We start from the raw sequence: 14,211 nt of genomic DNA, 5'->3' as shown, positions 1-14,211 counted from the left end.
TATACATATGTGTAGTTCTATTTCTATTATTATTCTTAACTAATAATTATAATTAATTTTTTAGGAACAATTATATATAGTGATTGTTGGGCTGGTTATGATTTAGAGTGGTTGAATCAATTGAACTTCACTCATTATACAGTCAACCACTCCTAGAATTTTGTTGATCCCATGACTGGAGTTCATACAAATCGTATTGAATCAACATGGAATGCAATGAAAAGATCCCTTCCTTGCTATGGTACAACAAAAGGATTATACAGCTCTTACTTTCAAGAATATATTTGACAAAAAATATATATTGAAAGAAAGAAAGCTATGTTTAATATTCTATGCAGTTATATTCAGCTATACAATCAAGATAATGCTGTTATAGTAGAATAAATAATATATTTGATTTTGTACTTTTAAATACTTAAAAATAGCTGAAAATAATATACTAGAACAATCTTGTGCATGTAAGCAATGAGGTGGCATGCATATCCAAAGAAGCAAATGGGGCCCACCCTAAATAAAGGGGGGGGGAGGGAGGGGGCGGGGACGGGGGTATGTGTTCTACCTAGGGCTGGATCCCCTCACGGAAGCTGTGCCGGATGCTCTCGTCACAGTCTTGCTCCCGCTGATAAAAGATTGGAGCCTGTCGCCAGACTGCACATACAGGGACTACTGTACTGCTGCTTGATGCTGCTGAATGGTGGTAGTCTTCCTTGGAAGGAAGCAGCTGCCTCCAGGAACCGCTACCATGTTCTTTGTGCCCGGGATGAAGTATTCGCAAGATGGTCAAAGATGAGAGCTTCATGGGGCAGCGCTAGATCTTCAAGCCGCTTGTTGATACCTCTACCATGCAGATCACTCCCATGGTCAGTGGCATGCCATAGTAAACTTTTGCAACTTGGATCTTGTCTAGACAGGCATGTTCAAGCTCTCAAAGTTCTAGAGCTCCAGGTGGAGGACAGAAATTTGCTCGGCTGAGCTCAAAAAGAGACTTAATTTGTAGTTTATTATATTGCTATTTTTGTTTTGTTAGTGAAGAAAACAAAAATGCATTGATTTTGACAGCATTTCTACCTTTTAAGAGGTGTCATAGAATCACTAAATTTTTCAAAAGAAATGTTCTTGAAGGGCTAACCAAATGGGTTATTTTGGCACAAGAGAGAGAGAGAGAGAGAGAGAGAGAGAGAGAGAGAGAGAGAGAGAGAGAGAGAGAGAGAGAGAGAGAGAGAGAGAGAGAGAGAGAGAGAGAGAGAGAGAGAGAGAGAGAGAGAGAGAGAGAGAGAGAGAGAGAGAGAGAGAGAGAGAGAGAGAGAGAGAGAGAGAGATACTCCAATGTTTTAATAAATCAATCTGCTGCTGCCAGCACCTTGTTTTTATTTGGATCTATCAAACTGCCTTTACTTACATGATCGTTTCTTTCATGACTGATTAAACATTCTCCACAGAAAATCAGTGATAAGAACCTATAAAGAAGATGGGTTCTCCCTCTTGCTTGCAGTCGAGCCACAAGAAACTATTTTGTTTGAGATGCTTGCAAACCAAGGACAAATATCAAATTTTATTGCAAAGTGATATTACCTTTATTACCTTTCGTTTGAAAATCTTTTTTTTTTTCTCTTGGACTGGATCTCCGTCCACGTGGACGGCTCGATGGCAGAAAGCCGCTAGCGAGGTTTTAGCCAAACCCCTAGGGTTAGGGCAACAGTTGGGCAGAGAGAAAGGAGGGCGCTGCGGTTCTTGGTGCTTGGCTATGGCGTCCACCTCTTCCTCCTCCTCCTCCCCCGCATTCCCGGAGAGAAAGGGCTTCAAAGCCGACGCCGATGGGCAGCTCTACTACAGCCCCTACAGCGAGCTCTTTGGCACCATGGATCAACACATGTACAAGCTCCCCACCACCCCGGAGTTCCTCTTCTCGGAGGAGGCGACGTTCCAGCGGCGATCCCTGGGCGAGAACATCCAGTATTACACGGGCTGTGGTTATCTGGGCGGCGCGGTGGCGGGCGGCGCCAAGGGCCTGGTGGACGGCGTCCGGCAGATCGAGAGCGGTGACACCGCCAAGCTGCGCGTCAATCGGCTGCTCAACTCGTCGGGCCACACGGGGAGGATGCTGGGCAACAAGATTGGGATCGTGGGACTAATGTACGCGGGAATGGAGAGCGGCGCCTGGTACCTCCGCAAGAGCGATGATCTCCTCAATTCCGTGGCGGCGGGGCTCGCCACTGGCGCCTTCTACAAGGCCGCCGCCGGGCCTAGGACCGCCGCCATCGCTGGCGCTCTGGGAGCCATGGCGGCGGGGGGGATGGTCGTGGGAAAGCAAGCGGCAAAGAGATATCTTCCACTCTAGAGCAGCACTGGAAGAACAAGACTATCTATCACTCGGTAAGTGTCTTTCTTCCAAGCTGGGAGTTTTGATCTCTGTGGCCTGTTTCTTTCTTTCTCACAGTTCTTGCGATCATTATATGGGCGGGGCGGGATCAGTCGATCGATCGATCAAAAGTTACTACAGCTAGAAGAGGGATTGAGAGGGCTTTTTTGTCAGGAATTTGTCGAAATTTAGTAGAATGCTTGAGAATCTCGAGTCCGCGGTGGCTGTGATGACCAAATTTTCCCGAAGATGAGGCTTGGTCGCCTCTGAAATGGAAAGAATCATGAGTCTGAGCCAAAACCAAACCCCTAAACCCCAAATCTTGAGTGCTAGAACCCTAAATCTTTGAGTGCTAGAACCCTAAAAGAAAGTACCTTCTTTTTCTCGCAATGGCGACTGCGAGGTGAGCAAATCTAGAACGCATCCTTGGCCGAGAGTGACTTTGTGAGCACGCAGCAGCACTAGCAGCATCCGGCAGCAGCAGGGGCGGCAGCCGGAATTCAAGTACATCGTTCCACTGATATACGCTCCAATCCTGCCGCTCAGTAAGCGATTTCTTCCTCGCCAGGGATTTCTCATCTCTTTTCGCAGTAAGGCTCGCGTTCCGAAAGAATCCCGAGGTGAGGGATCGAGTGTTTGCGGTGGCGCTCGGGATGGCTTTCGTGCACGGAGGCTATGTGATGTAAGTGAGCAGTGTTCTTCCCTTCTTTTCCACCGTAGAACATTGCAAAAAAGCTCTCTTTTTTTGGCAGATCGGAGCTCTATCAGAAGGAAAGTAGCAGGCAGCCCAAATTGTGAGGCTGGATCGCGAGAAAAAAGAGAAGATCTCCTACTTGATGATTCTTGTGGGAGGATACTCAGCTGGTTTCATCATCTCGAGAGTAGAACAGATCACCGATGCCGCGAGAGCAGTCTTGATAATTCCAATCTTTTTGGATCCCACCGCTGCTCCTGTCAGTGCTCCAGCGAGTGTACCATTTATCTGGGAAAGGAAAAAAAAGACGATTTTTTCATAAGATCCATGGTTTTGGGAAGAACTACAACTACGTACCCAATCTCTCTTCGTTCTCAGGACCTCAAAGCCACAGTTGAGACTCACGTAGAGTCCTCCGCAAAGTCCTGGAAGAACACATAGAAACGTTCTTCCAAATCACTCGAGAAGAAATGGTGAGATGGATTTGCTCACCCCATTTCACGCTGTTGTTGGCGATGGCTTTGGCCTGCGATCGAGCAAAGAAGATGGTGTCGAAGAAGAAAGAAAGTCATGGCAGAACAATGTAGGATGGAATTTTTTTTTTGAAGTACCACATAGGACGCGTTCGCCAATCCGGACAGTCCTGCCAAACGAAGAGAAGGATGATCGATGGAGATGGAGATGGAGATGGAGATGGAGAGATTCCTGCCAATACCTTTCTTGCCAGCGTCGTATGATCCCACGAACAATCCCCACGAGAAGCCGGCCTGGAGAAGAAAGCGCGATTACCATGAGAGGAGGAGGAGGGGCAAGGCGAGAAGGAGGAGATCACCATTCCCATCCGGAGGAACGCGTCCACGGTGCGCGACGAGCATGGAGGCTGATCAATAGCGGTCATGAAATCTCTTCTCTTCTAGGTTCTTTAGGGTTTGCTTTGCTCGATATTTCGTTCAGGGAGCGCCGTGATGCCACATTGCTCCTGAATCTTCCTGGGGATTGATCGCGTCGCGGGGATTCGCTCGCGGTATTTCCAGCTCGATTGGATGATCCAGGAGATTTTGGGACGAGGTTAAGGTGGGATTCTATGCTCCTGGAGCATTTGCTCACGGGGTTTTGTGTTCCAGCTGCTGAAATTTTGTTGGACTAGCAGCATGGACAACGATGCGTGCTTGTTCCGGGAATCGGCCAGCACACTGCAGTGTCTTGATGCGATTTTCGCTACTTCCAGGGACAAGAAATCGCGAAAATCACTCCTGCGCGACGAATGCGTGAGTTTTTCCTTCGTTCTAGCTGATCTTCTGGTCAAGTCTAAAGCCATTCTTCTCTTGGCAGCTATGGCATCGAAGAGGTCTCGCAATCTCCAGGGACAGGCACTTGCGAAAACCAAGTTTGCAAGACAAACACGTAAGTTTCGCTCGTCAAGCTCGAAGTGTTTTTGAAAGATTTTTCTGGCAGCTACTCCGCGAATGCCAAAGACGAGGCGGCACTGGATGTGCTTACATACTTGGACTCTCGATCTCTTCTCACCTCTTTCAAGGAGTGTGCAAGTCTGGCAAGCAAGGAAGAATGCAGGGATTTCGGTGGGATCTTGGTGAAAGTAAACTCTTTGGAGAAAGCCATGGCTGCTCATGCTGATGGTCTGAGGAACGGGTTCGACTTGGACAGATTTGCCGCCAGCACTCTGATCGATGTGTACGCGAAGTGTGGCAGCATGCTGGACGCTCGACTGGTCTTTGACAGGCTCCGACACCACGACGTCGTGTCATGGACCGCATTGATACAAGGCTTCGCAGAGAATGGGGAAGAAGAGGTGGCGCTGGAGCTCTTCTCACAGATGCAAACTCAAGGCAGTTGTTCAGCGAACGCTCGGACTTTTCTCGCTGCTTCGAACGCTTGCACTGGTTTAGCGAGGAAAGAAGAGGGGCGACAGGTTGATGGAGGAAAGATGGTGAAGATCGGGTCTCTGGAACGGGGGCTCTCCGTGCACTATCAAGCTTTGAAGGCTGGCTGCGATTCCAACGTGTTCTTGACGAGCTCGCTCATCAACATGTATGCGAAGTGTGGGAGCTTGCTGGACGCTCGTATGATTTTCGACAGGATGCGTCATCACGACGCATTCTCTTGCACGGCGCTGATGCTCGGCTATGCTGACAACGGAGAAGAGGAGCTGGCCTTGGAAATATGCAAGCTTCTCCAGTTCAGAGGTTCTATTGCTGCTGGGATTTTCACTGCTGCTCTCAACGCGTGCACAGCTCTGGCAGTCAAGGAAGAGTTCCAGCAAGTTGATGACCGGCTTCTCAAGGTGGCGGCTCTCGAGAAAGGAAGAGCGATCCATTTGAAAGCTGTAGAGACGGGGCGGGACTTGGACTCTCACGTTGCATGCTCGCTCCTCAACATGTACGCGAAGTGCGGCAACCTGGTGGAGGCCTTCAGAGTCTTCGAATCCATGCCTCTCCGCGACGTGGTGTCGTGGAACGCGCTAATGGCCGGATGCGTAGACAACGGGGAAGAGGAGCTCGCTCTGGAAGTTTTCTCTCGAATGGGACGACCGAACCGCAGGAGCTTCTTGACGGCACTGAAAGCTTGCAGCCGCCTGGCACGGAAAGAGGAGGCCACGCCGGTTGATGGAAGGCTGGTTCGAGTGAAGGCACTGGAAATGGGAGCTGCCATTCACTCTCAGGCTGTGGAGCACGGCTGCGACTCGGACCTCTTCCTGGCCAGCACTCTGGTAGACATGTACGCCAAGTGTGGGAGCTTGGTGGAGGCACACAAAGCATTCAGCAGCATGCCAAGGCGGTGTGTTGTCTCGTGCAACTCTTTGATCCATGGCTACGCCGAGAGTGGTGAAGAGAGGCTAGCTTTGGAGCTGTTCGAGGCCATGCCGCAGTTTCCAGGCTGCAAACCGAACTCCCGGACTTTCATCGGTGCGCTCAACGCCTGCATCAGTCTGGCGGCCAAGGAGGAAGCCAAGCAGCTGTTTGGAAGGCCAGTGAAGCTGGAGGCCTTGGACATCGGCATGAAAATCCATTCCAAGGCTGCCGAGCTTGGCTGCGAGCTTGACAAGTTCGTTGGATGCTCGCTGGTGAACATGTACGCCAAGTGTGGGAGCCTGGATGACGCTTGGCGAGTGTTCCACGGCATGCCCCGTCGAGACGTGGTGTCCTGGAACGTACTGATACTGGGATACGCCGAGAGCGAGCAGCCGGAGGTGGCCTTGAAGCTCTTCGCACGAATGCGAGACGAGGAGGAAGGCTGTGAGGCGGACTCTGGGACTTTTCTTGCGGTGCTCAAGGCTTGCGCAAGCCTTGTGGCTCTGGAGACCGGGCAGGCTCTTCACAGGGACGTTTATCGGCATGGACTCGAAGATGACATGGTTCTGGCTACTTGCTTCGTGGACTTCTACGCCAAGTGTGGGGGTGTGGCAGCTGCTCAACGGGTGTTCGACTCGTTTTCTATGACGAACATCGTCAGCTGGAGCGCACTGTTAACAGGCTACAGCCACCAGGGAGATGTGAAGCAAGTCCTGGATCACTTCCGTGATATGGAGGACGAAGGAGTGCAGCCAAATGCTGTGACGCTCACTTCCGTGCTCGCGGCTTGCAGCCATGCGGGCCTGGTTGACGTCGCCAGGGACTACTTCCAAGCGATGAGCTTCAAGTATGGGATTCGTCCGGGCATCGATCACTACCACTGCTTGGTGGATGTGCTCGGGAGAGCCAACCATTTGGACGAAGCAGTGGCTGTGGTAAACGCCATGCCTTTCGAAGCCAACGCCATGACTTGGAAGACGCTGCTGGGAGCATGCCGGAAGTGGAAGAACGTAGAGTTTGGGAGGCTTGCATTCGAGTCGCTGCTGGAGCTCGACGAGAAAGACGTGGCTGCCTACGTCTTGATGGCCAACATATATGGGAGCCGGGGCATGGTGGAAGAACAGCAGCATGTCGAGACGATGAAGGCGGGTGCTCGAGACGAGAACTCGGTGGCCGAGCGGAGCTGGTGGACTGAAGATACTGGCACGGTTCACTCGTTTGAAGCTGGAAACGATGCAAGACATCCGCAGTCTCAAGAGATACTCAAGAAGCTCGGCGACTTTGCGGTGGAAATGGAGGAGGACGGTGGAAACAAGCGTCTCTGTTGTCACAGCGAGCGAATGGCCATTGGTTGTGCGTTACTGAATACGGTGCCGGGGACAGCCATACGTATCGTGAAGAACTCTCTGCTCTGCGATGGCTGCCACAAAGTCGCAGCAGCTATCTCAATGCTGGAGAAGAGGACCATTATATGCCGGGATGCAAGCCGGTTTCACGTTTTCAAGGATGGGACCTGTTGCTGTGGTGACTACTGGTAACAGGTATGCTGCATTGGTTCTTTTTTTTCTTGCTTTTCAACTCGTTTTAATACAGGACTGTTGGGAACAAGATCAGTTAAGTCGAACCTCTGTTCCATCGCTCTTTGATTTCAGGTTGACGTTGGGCATCTTGCTCATAGATGTGACGAAGTGAAGGAAGCTTTGTTTAGGAGCGGACAAGCGGCCGAGTGGATGCGTCCTGTGTCAGCTCCTGTTGTCACACGTTCGGTCAAGAATAACCTCTTTGGACAGGCGTTGTGGAGCTCAGCAACGCGTCCTTCCAAATGGTATGCGTCAACATGTCATGATTTTCTGACTTGGCAGAGTTTTCAATTACCAAGCAAGTTGACGAGATCACTTCTGGACTCGAGGCCCATTGCTTGCAGTCATTTGCTCGAGACAAATGGTCCTCGGTGGGAGAAGTAACAGCTGGAAGACTCGAATCGCAAAACTCAAATCTTCCACCTCCATTTTTCAAACTTTTTTCATGTGGCAGGTCAAAGGTCACAAATCACGACTGTTCATTTCACCATTGAGTACTAACATAATCCAGACAAGAGGTACCAGTCCAATGCACGACTACTCTTCTATAATGATCAAAAATAAGTTACTAAACTCCAAACAATGCTTGACAACCTCCAAAGCTGGAATCACATCTCCTGAACTCTTCAGAGGCTGATAAGCTCCAACAAATTTTGCACTTCCTCAATTGTCCATGTAATCACATGGTTGTGTGCGGGCATGTAGAGCTTCGCATGGCATATGTAATTAAATCAGAAAAATGAAGACACTTAGAAAGACAATAACAAATAACTTGCTGCACATGTGAATTTAAGAAATTATTCTCAATCATAATAGCTTCTTTGATTTTAATCTTGGACTTAGGACGTTCAAATGTTTGGAGAAACACTAAATCCACCAGAAGTATGATCCTAGTATTTGCCAATGTATCATGAATTGGAATGTTCTTAGAGGCATTGGTATAAGACAAAAACTCAGTATGCACTTTTAGGTTTAGAATTCACTCTGTCTCCATTACGTCTTCAGATATAACATTGACTGGCGAAGTATAAAAAGAGCAGATGAACTAAGCCATTTCTGGTTACATTCATCCAAGGATCATCCGTCTGGTAACCAGTAGCAATCACGATTGCACAATATCTTTTTCCTTATGTCACCTCCTGGGTGTCCCAAGACCTGTAGTAATCCAATCTGATGAAACTAAGGAATCTTAGAATATTCTTTCTGTGAGAAGTAGTTGGGGTATGATTCTAGAGATATTCCCAGATATAGTATAATAGCTTAAGGCTTAAACTCAATAAAAATAAAACCACATTAGTTTTAAGAAAGAAGCTATAGTCTTTTCAGGTATACAAATACAATCCCAACTCACCCCTATAAAGTTGATATTTATGGCAATCAATTTGTAGCAGGCAGCCTGGTTGCCTAATATGCAATAAGACACATACATTACATGAGTCAATGGTTAAGGTGTATGGGAATGGCAACATCAATATGACATGTCAAATCGCCAAAGTTTGCCACACAGGTATATGTGACATTGTATGGCAGCCACGTCTTTCTCGTCGAGCTCTAGCAGCAACTCGAATGCAAGCCTCCCAAACTCTACGTTCTTCCACTTTCCGGCATGCTCCCAGCAGCGTCTTCCAAGTCATGGCGTTGGCTTCGAAAGGCATGGCGTTTATCACAGCCACTGCTTCGTCCAAATGGTTGGCTCTCCCGAGCACATCCACCAAGCAGTGGTAGTGATTGATGCCCGGACGAATACCATATTTCAAGCTCATTACTTGAAGTAGTCCCTGGCGACGTCAACCAGGCCCGCATGACTGCAAGCCGCGGGGACGGAAGTGAGCTTGGCTGCACTCCTCCGTGCTCCATGTCACGGGAAATGATCCAGGACTTGGTTCACATCTCCCAGGTGGCTGTAGCCTGTTATCAGTGCGCTCCAGCTGACAATGTTCCTCGTAGAAAATGAGTCGAACACCCGTTGAGCAGCGGCCACACCCCCAAGCAAGTCGCCAGAACCATGTCCATGCCGATAAACGTCCCTGTGAAGAGCATGCCCGGGACTTACCATCGAATGCCATCAAGCTCGCGAATGATCGATCGCCCGTTTCTGGTCTCCAGAGCCACAAAGCTTCCGCAAGCCTTGAGCACGGCAAGAAAAGTCCAAGAATCCGCCTCACAGCCGTCTCTCCTCGTCTCCTCGTCTTTGAATCTTTCGTGCGTAAAGATTCAAAGCCACCTCGGGGTATCCCAGTATCAGTACGTTCCAGAACACCACCTTTTTTTCAAGGCATATATATATATATGCCTTGAAAAAAAGGTGGTTTTCAAAATATTATTTTGTAAATCACAAAATAAAATGTTTAAATTATGTTGGAGCTTAGTTACGATAAAATAGTGCAAATTACATTTTGTCGTTGCGACGTAAATACTTAAATAGCTTAAACTCAATAAAAATAAGGCCATCTTTTAGGTTTTGACTTTTCACCAAGGATGCTTTCACGAGTTTTAGGAAGCAAGCGCTTGACCAGCAATGGTTTACGGTCCTTTCAAGTGTATAGATACAATCCCCAAGATGGCAAATCACCCCACCTCCAAGAGTACAAGGTTGACATCAGCAACTGCGTTATGATGCTTGATGTTTTGTTTGAGATCAAGAACAAGCATGATTCGAGTATCACGTTTAGGCGTTCTTGTCGCGAAGGTGTATGTGGCTCTTGCGCCATGAACATCAATGGTAAGAACTGCCTGGCATGCTTAACAAAAGTTGACAGGGATGAGGATGGTATTGCTTCTACTGTGGTGTTGCCTCTGCCACATATGTTTGTGATTAAGGACCTGGTGGTGGACATGACTTATTTTTATCAGCAATACAAGAGCATTGAGCCATGGTTGAAGACCAAAACGCAAAAAGAAGATGGGCAAAAAGAATTCTTGCAAACCAAAGAAGAGAGAGCAAAACTGGATGGGATGTGGGAGTGTATCCTATGTGCTTGTTGTAATACTTCTTGCCCTAGCTACTGGTGGAACACACCTACATTCCCTGGTCCAGCAATTCTGCTCCAAGCATATAAGTAAGTACCATTCCATTCTTTTTCCTAGTAAACTTTTCCAAGTGTTTACTGTTTATTAGAATGATTGCTGATAGCCGCGATGACTTTACCAAAGAGCGTGTGGAGGCCCTCCGTGGAGAGATGAAGATTGGAAGATGCCACACTATTCGCAATTGCTCTAATGCTTGTCCAAAGGGACTGAATCCCGCTGAAAAAATCCTACAGATCAAAGGGATGCTTGGGTAAAGAGTTCATAAATTTAAATAAACATCACAAGCTCATGTCGTTTTTAAATACTCTTGACAAAACAACACCGGTAGATTAGAATAAAGAGCAAATGGACGGCTTGGATGGAAACTCGTCAGACATGCCTTCTTTTTTCTTTTGCACGGATTTAAATGGTAAGATCGATCTCGAAATATTTGTCAGAGAACATTATATGTGACAGTGGATCGAGGACGACGGTGTTTGGAAGCCAGCTCGTTTAGAAGATCTCGATGTCGAAGAGTCAAGGTTTGGCTATTAACCATCTCAAGCCTGTATTCTCACAAGCTTTCATGGTTGACGCGACCGACGAGAACTCGCAGCTCGAGGAGGAGACTTCAAAAGCCAGGCCTGCCGCTTTACTTTTACTCTTATGGTTTCTTTCTTTCCAGAGACAAGCGAATTACATCGAGCGATCGTGAATTAGTACTTGAAAACAACCTCGTTCTTCTCCAATTTTATGAACGAGAACTTGAGGCTGGTCCGGCCAAGCTCGTGGCTCTTCTGGATTCCTTCCCGGCACAGTGTAAGTGCATCCTCGAACTCGGAGTTCTCGATGTTTCGGCTCGAGTTCTCCTCGTTGAGCCAGTCCAGGATGGTACTGCCAGCGGATCCCGCTGCTCCAGCTTTAACTCGCATAATTCCCAGCCGTTTCTGCGAACTTGCCGATGATGAAGCGCTCCTTGGCGTCCACAACGAAGATGTTGAAGTCGTCCTCCATATCCAGAAGGTCCAGGTAAACCACCAACGCTCGTGCTACGGCCGCAGCAGTGCTCAGGTGGTGGAAATCTCGAACCAAGAAGGACGAAGCGCGGTCTTTCACCTGGATCGAGAAACATTGCAAGCATTTTTTGTAATTTGATGAGCAGTGTCCTTACCTGGAGCGAGCCGGCAAACGCAAGCCACACGCGCTCGTTCACGTTCCAAATCTTACAGTGATCGTCCTTGATGAGACACTGCTCGGACTGGAAGAAGAGAGATCCATCGGCAGCCAGCAGCGTACCATGCTTATACGTAAGGCATATGAGCACAGTATTGCTAAAGCACTCCTGAAACCAGTTAAAGAAAAGAGCTTCTCGATCGATAGTCTATAGGAAGCTTACCTGTGCAGCTAGCTTCACGAACGCTTCTCCATTCTCGTTCACGCGGTCGTAGCTCCTGGCCGAGAAGAAATTGAAAAGGATAAAAGACGAATCCCAATTGAGAAGTTATCTACCTGGAACCGTCGGGAGTCTTAGCGCTCTCCCTGGCCGGCCCCCGCTCCGCCCCGTCGTCGGTCGTGTTCTCCTCCGCGATCTCTTCTCCATTGATCTTGTCCTGCATTGGCGTGAAAGAACTGCTAGCTCTCGAAACGATCAGAATTGCGGAAAAAGAATCGAGATGAAAGCATTGTACCTCACGAGCTTGTTCTTGTCGGCGCTGCTACCACTGCCGGAAAAACTTCGAAATGGAAAGCTCCAGACAGCGCCGATCTCTGGCGCGTCGTGCTTGTCTATCCCCTGGGAAGCTAGGATCGCGCTCCTGGTCGATCGGAAAGCTTTGCCGGCTGAAGGAAGCACTCCCTGGATGCAAACTCCTGCACCACGGCCATGCCTGGAAAAGAATTGGAAACAAGAATCAGCATGAAAGATCCATACCCCGTGACGATCTTCTTCGCAGCTCGCAGCATCGAATTCATCCAAGAAGAAGAAAGAAGTAGAAATAAAAAACGAAAACGCTATACCAAGATCCCTTTTCCCCTGCCTTCTACCATAGGCATCACGATACATTTCACGATCAGTGCAGGTTGATCATCATCAGATTATGTCAGATACCCAGAGAAGTGATACGGTGGCGGTTTGTAGTATTTCTACTATACGTATGTATACCACATGACGGTAAGCTAAGCGTTGACTTTGACACGCTTTTCCTTAATCGTAATGCTTATAGCTGACGAACCGTTCCTCTGAAAATTTCTCAGCAGTCTGGTTACATGGTGTTATTTTTGAAAGCCTGGACAAGCTTTTTCTCTTTGTAATCAGCACTAAACAATTCTCTCAGTTGGAATCCTGGAAGTTACACTAGGAACTCCTTCACCTTGTCAGCCAAGCTATGGTCGTAAAGGTACAAGACTTTCATTCTCGCGGTGCTCTGCATTTCCTGTAAGAAATAAGTTAAAAGTCTGTGCGTCTTGATCGAAAGTACGTGCTGCGAGCACCACTGGCGGCCATTGCCTGAAAGAAAATCAAGGGTGAGAACAAACAAAAGAAGCATTTTACTTGAGAACTGTTGATCAAAAGGAACTCTTAAGCTCTTTCTACAACTCACTCCAGTACGGTTGCTATTGAGCACGGAATCCAGCGTGGGGACGCTTACGTACTCCTCCACGTCGAAGAAGAAGGTCCAGTTGGTGGCATGCTTGTAGCAAAACAAGCAATCCCTATTGCTTTTGGGAAAAGGGAAGAGAGAGAAATCCTTGAAGCTGGGAAGGAAGGCAAAGGATGAGCCTCCCGGCATACAAGAGCACACTCACACAAACACTAGTGTCTCGATAGCAGTGAGTTGCCATGCTCGCTTGTGTGTGTTGTGGTCGGAGGCCACGAGACTACTATAACCAGTTATATTGACACCCCTCAAAATTCTAAACAGATTCCTTTTTCAACAGGAGTTGGCCATCGGCATCATCCCCATGACGAATGTGCCACTCTCCGGAGCACCTATATTCTTCTTCTTCTTCACAAAGAATAGGAGTAACTCAATTTTCTCCTTTTTGGCACTTCCTCTCTCCCCACTATCCATGTTCATGTCTTCCCCCTGGAATTCCCTCAAATTCCATTTGATTTCAGATGTGTATGAAGGCATCGGTCTCAGAAGTCCAAGCACATTTGTTTGGTATTCTATTCACACGATTAGAAGCGCTGGAATTATCATTCTCAAGCATTGGCTGGCAGACATGGAAAAGGAGCTGTCTGCCTTCGCATCCGCAGAAGTCTGCCAAACCTGGACGATATGGATGTAGCCACTATCCTGCCTTTCTTGTGTTCTTATTGTGGTGCTTTTCTTGATTTTTTTGACCTGGAGAACTTCACTCCTAACGAAAGGGAATCACGAAGACTATATGGTGAGGGAGAAGATTCAAAGCCAAAAGTCCAAGAAGTTCAAATCAAGCAAGCTCTTAGAGAACTTGATGAGTAGAGCAAGATATTCCATTGATTTGATTACTCTACTTTTAGTTTAATGTTTGAAAGACATGCTTTGATTTATTTTACAATGCATTGAGGCATGAACCATTTAACTTTTATTTTGTCATCAGAAATTGAATACTAATTTTATGTGCTAGTAATCATTTCTATATTTTTGTCAAGAACATTTAAAAAGTTCTTGATACTTATTGCTCTTAGTTTTTCATTTAAAATAGTTTAACTTTTATAGTGCACTCTCTCTGAATTCAACATGAAAGTTTCACTACATTAATGTTTGAGAATCC

The 14,211-nt window shown here is 47.6% G+C and overlaps 5 protein-coding genes across 9 annotated transcripts; 4 read left to right on the top strand and 1 right to left on the bottom strand.

The window, feature by feature from the left end:
- The first annotated feature begins 1,697 nt into the window (after positions 1–1,697).
- On the top strand, positions 1,698–2,575 carry LOC9652612 (mitochondrial import inner membrane translocase subunit TIM23-2). Its single transcript, XM_002966713.2, has 2 exons — positions 1,698–2,373; positions 2,438–2,575. Exon 1 carries the CDS (start codon positions 1,745–1,747, stop codon positions 2,336–2,338), a length of 594 nt encoding a protein of 197 aa, XP_002966759.1. The 5' UTR covers positions 1,698–1,744; the 3' UTR covers positions 2,339–2,373; positions 2,438–2,575.
- Positions 2,576–2,674: 99 nt separating this feature from the next.
- On the top strand, positions 2,675–3,299 carry LOC112345102. 2 transcript variants are annotated; one of them, XM_024671152.1, is made up of 4 exons: positions 2,675–2,762; positions 2,819–2,904; positions 2,951–3,041; positions 3,112–3,299. In XM_024671152.1, exons 1-4 carry the CDS (start codon positions 2,749–2,751, stop codon positions 3,155–3,157), a joined length of 237 nt encoding a protein of 78 aa, XP_024526920.1. In that variant the 5' UTR covers positions 2,675–2,748; the 3' UTR covers positions 3,158–3,299. The 2 variants fall into 2 exon arrangements, with proteins under 2 accessions (XP_024526920.1, XP_024526918.1); XM_024671150.1 differs by having other exon boundaries at positions 2,717–2,762; positions 2,816–2,904.
- Positions 3,038–3,989, bottom strand: LOC9634338 (outer envelope pore protein 16-4, chloroplastic). The gene is made up of 6 exons (XM_002966357.2): positions 3,886–3,989; positions 3,769–3,820; positions 3,665–3,696; positions 3,546–3,579; positions 3,411–3,478; positions 3,038–3,341 (listed from the first exon to the last, which is right to left on the bottom strand). The coding sequence occupies exons 1-6, from the start codon at positions 3,949–3,951 to the stop codon at positions 3,189–3,191; spliced, it is 405 nt and encodes a 134-aa protein (XP_002966403.1). The 5' UTR covers positions 3,952–3,989; the 3' UTR covers positions 3,038–3,188.
- Positions 3,988–7,977, top strand: LOC112345101 (pentatricopeptide repeat-containing protein At1g11290, chloroplastic-like). Of its 4 annotated transcripts, XR_002991950.1 has the most exons (7): positions 3,988–4,127; positions 4,178–4,321; positions 4,386–4,457; positions 4,509–7,404; positions 7,457–7,476; positions 7,542–7,688; positions 7,743–7,977. XR_002991950.1 is itself a non-coding variant. In XM_024671149.1 (5 exons), exons 2-4 carry the CDS (start codon positions 4,215–4,217, stop codon positions 7,399–7,401), a joined length of 3,072 nt encoding a protein of 1,023 aa, XP_024526917.1. In that variant the 5' UTR covers positions 3,988–4,127; positions 4,178–4,214; the 3' UTR covers positions 7,402–7,404; positions 7,457–7,973. The 4 variants fall into 4 exon arrangements, 1 of the variants encoding a protein (XP_024526917.1); XR_002991949.1 differs by having other exon boundaries at positions 4,204–4,321; positions 7,457–7,688; XR_002991948.1 differs by having other exon boundaries at positions 7,457–7,688.
- A 1,983-nt stretch (positions 7,978–9,960) lies between these two features.
- LOC9652611 (succinate dehydrogenase [ubiquinone] iron-sulfur subunit 1, mitochondrial) lies at positions 9,961–10,727 on the top strand. The gene is made up of 2 exons (XM_002966712.2): positions 9,961–10,502; positions 10,562–10,727. Exons 1-2 carry the CDS (start codon positions 10,057–10,059, stop codon positions 10,725–10,727), a joined length of 612 nt encoding a protein of 203 aa, XP_002966758.2. The 5' UTR covers positions 9,961–10,056.
- Positions 10,728–14,211: the final 3,484 nt, after the last annotated feature.

The sequence above is a fragment of the Selaginella moellendorffii genome, unplaced genomic scaffold, assembly GCF_000143415.4.
Source record: "Selaginella moellendorffii unplaced genomic scaffold, v1.0 SELMOscaffold_7, whole genome shotgun sequence".
In the NCBI taxonomy this organism is placed as follows: Eukaryota; Viridiplantae; Streptophyta; class Lycopodiopsida; order Selaginellales; family Selaginellaceae; genus Selaginella; species Selaginella moellendorffii.
This window is presented reverse-complemented; position numbering and strand designations above follow the sequence as displayed.

Bases quoted from the DNA above. Each gene is read 5' to 3' on its own strand.
- LOC9652612 (XM_002966713.2), top strand. From the start codon at position 1,745: ATGGCGTCCACCTCTTCCTCCTCCTCCTCCCCCGCATTCCCGGAGAGA.
- LOC112345102 (XM_024671150.1), top strand. The intron at 2,905-2,950 runs GTAAGCGATTTC...CTCTTTTCGCAG, and splicing joins CGCTCCAATCCTGCCGCTCA to TAAGGCTCGCGTTCCGAAAG. The intron at 3,042-3,111 runs GTAAGTGAGCAG...TTTTTTTGGCAG, and splicing joins GTGCACGGAGGCTATGTGAT to ATCGGAGCTCTATCAGAAGG.
- LOC9634338 (XM_002966357.2), bottom strand. From the start codon at position 3,951: ATGACCGCTATTGATCAGCCTCCATGCTCGTCGCGCACCGTGGACGCG. The intron at 3,697-3,768 runs GTATTGGCAGGA...TTCGTTTGGCAG, and splicing joins ATACGACGCTGGCAAGAAAG to GACTGTCCGGATTGGCGAAC. The intron at 3,479-3,545 runs GTGAGCAAATCC...GTGTTCTTCCAG, and splicing joins CAACAACAGCGTGAAATGGG to GACTTTGCGGAGGACTCTAC.
- LOC112345101 (XM_024671149.1), top strand. From the start codon at position 4,215: ATGCGTGCTTGTTCCGGGAATCGGCCAGCACACTGCAGTGTCTTGATG. The intron at 4,322-4,385 runs GTGAGTTTTTCC...TTCTCTTGGCAG, and splicing joins CACTCCTGCGCGACGAATGC to CTATGGCATCGAAGAGGTCT. The intron at 4,458-4,508 runs GTAAGTTTCGCT...TTTTTCTGGCAG, and splicing joins CAAGTTTGCAAGACAAACAC to CTACTCCGCGAATGCCAAAG.
- LOC9652611 (XM_002966712.2), top strand. From the start codon at position 10,057: ATGATGCTTGATGTTTTGTTTGAGATCAAGAACAAGCATGATTCGAGT. The intron at 10,503-10,561 runs GTAAGTACCATT...ACTGTTTATTAG, and splicing joins ATTCTGCTCCAAGCATATAA to AATGATTGCTGATAGCCGCG.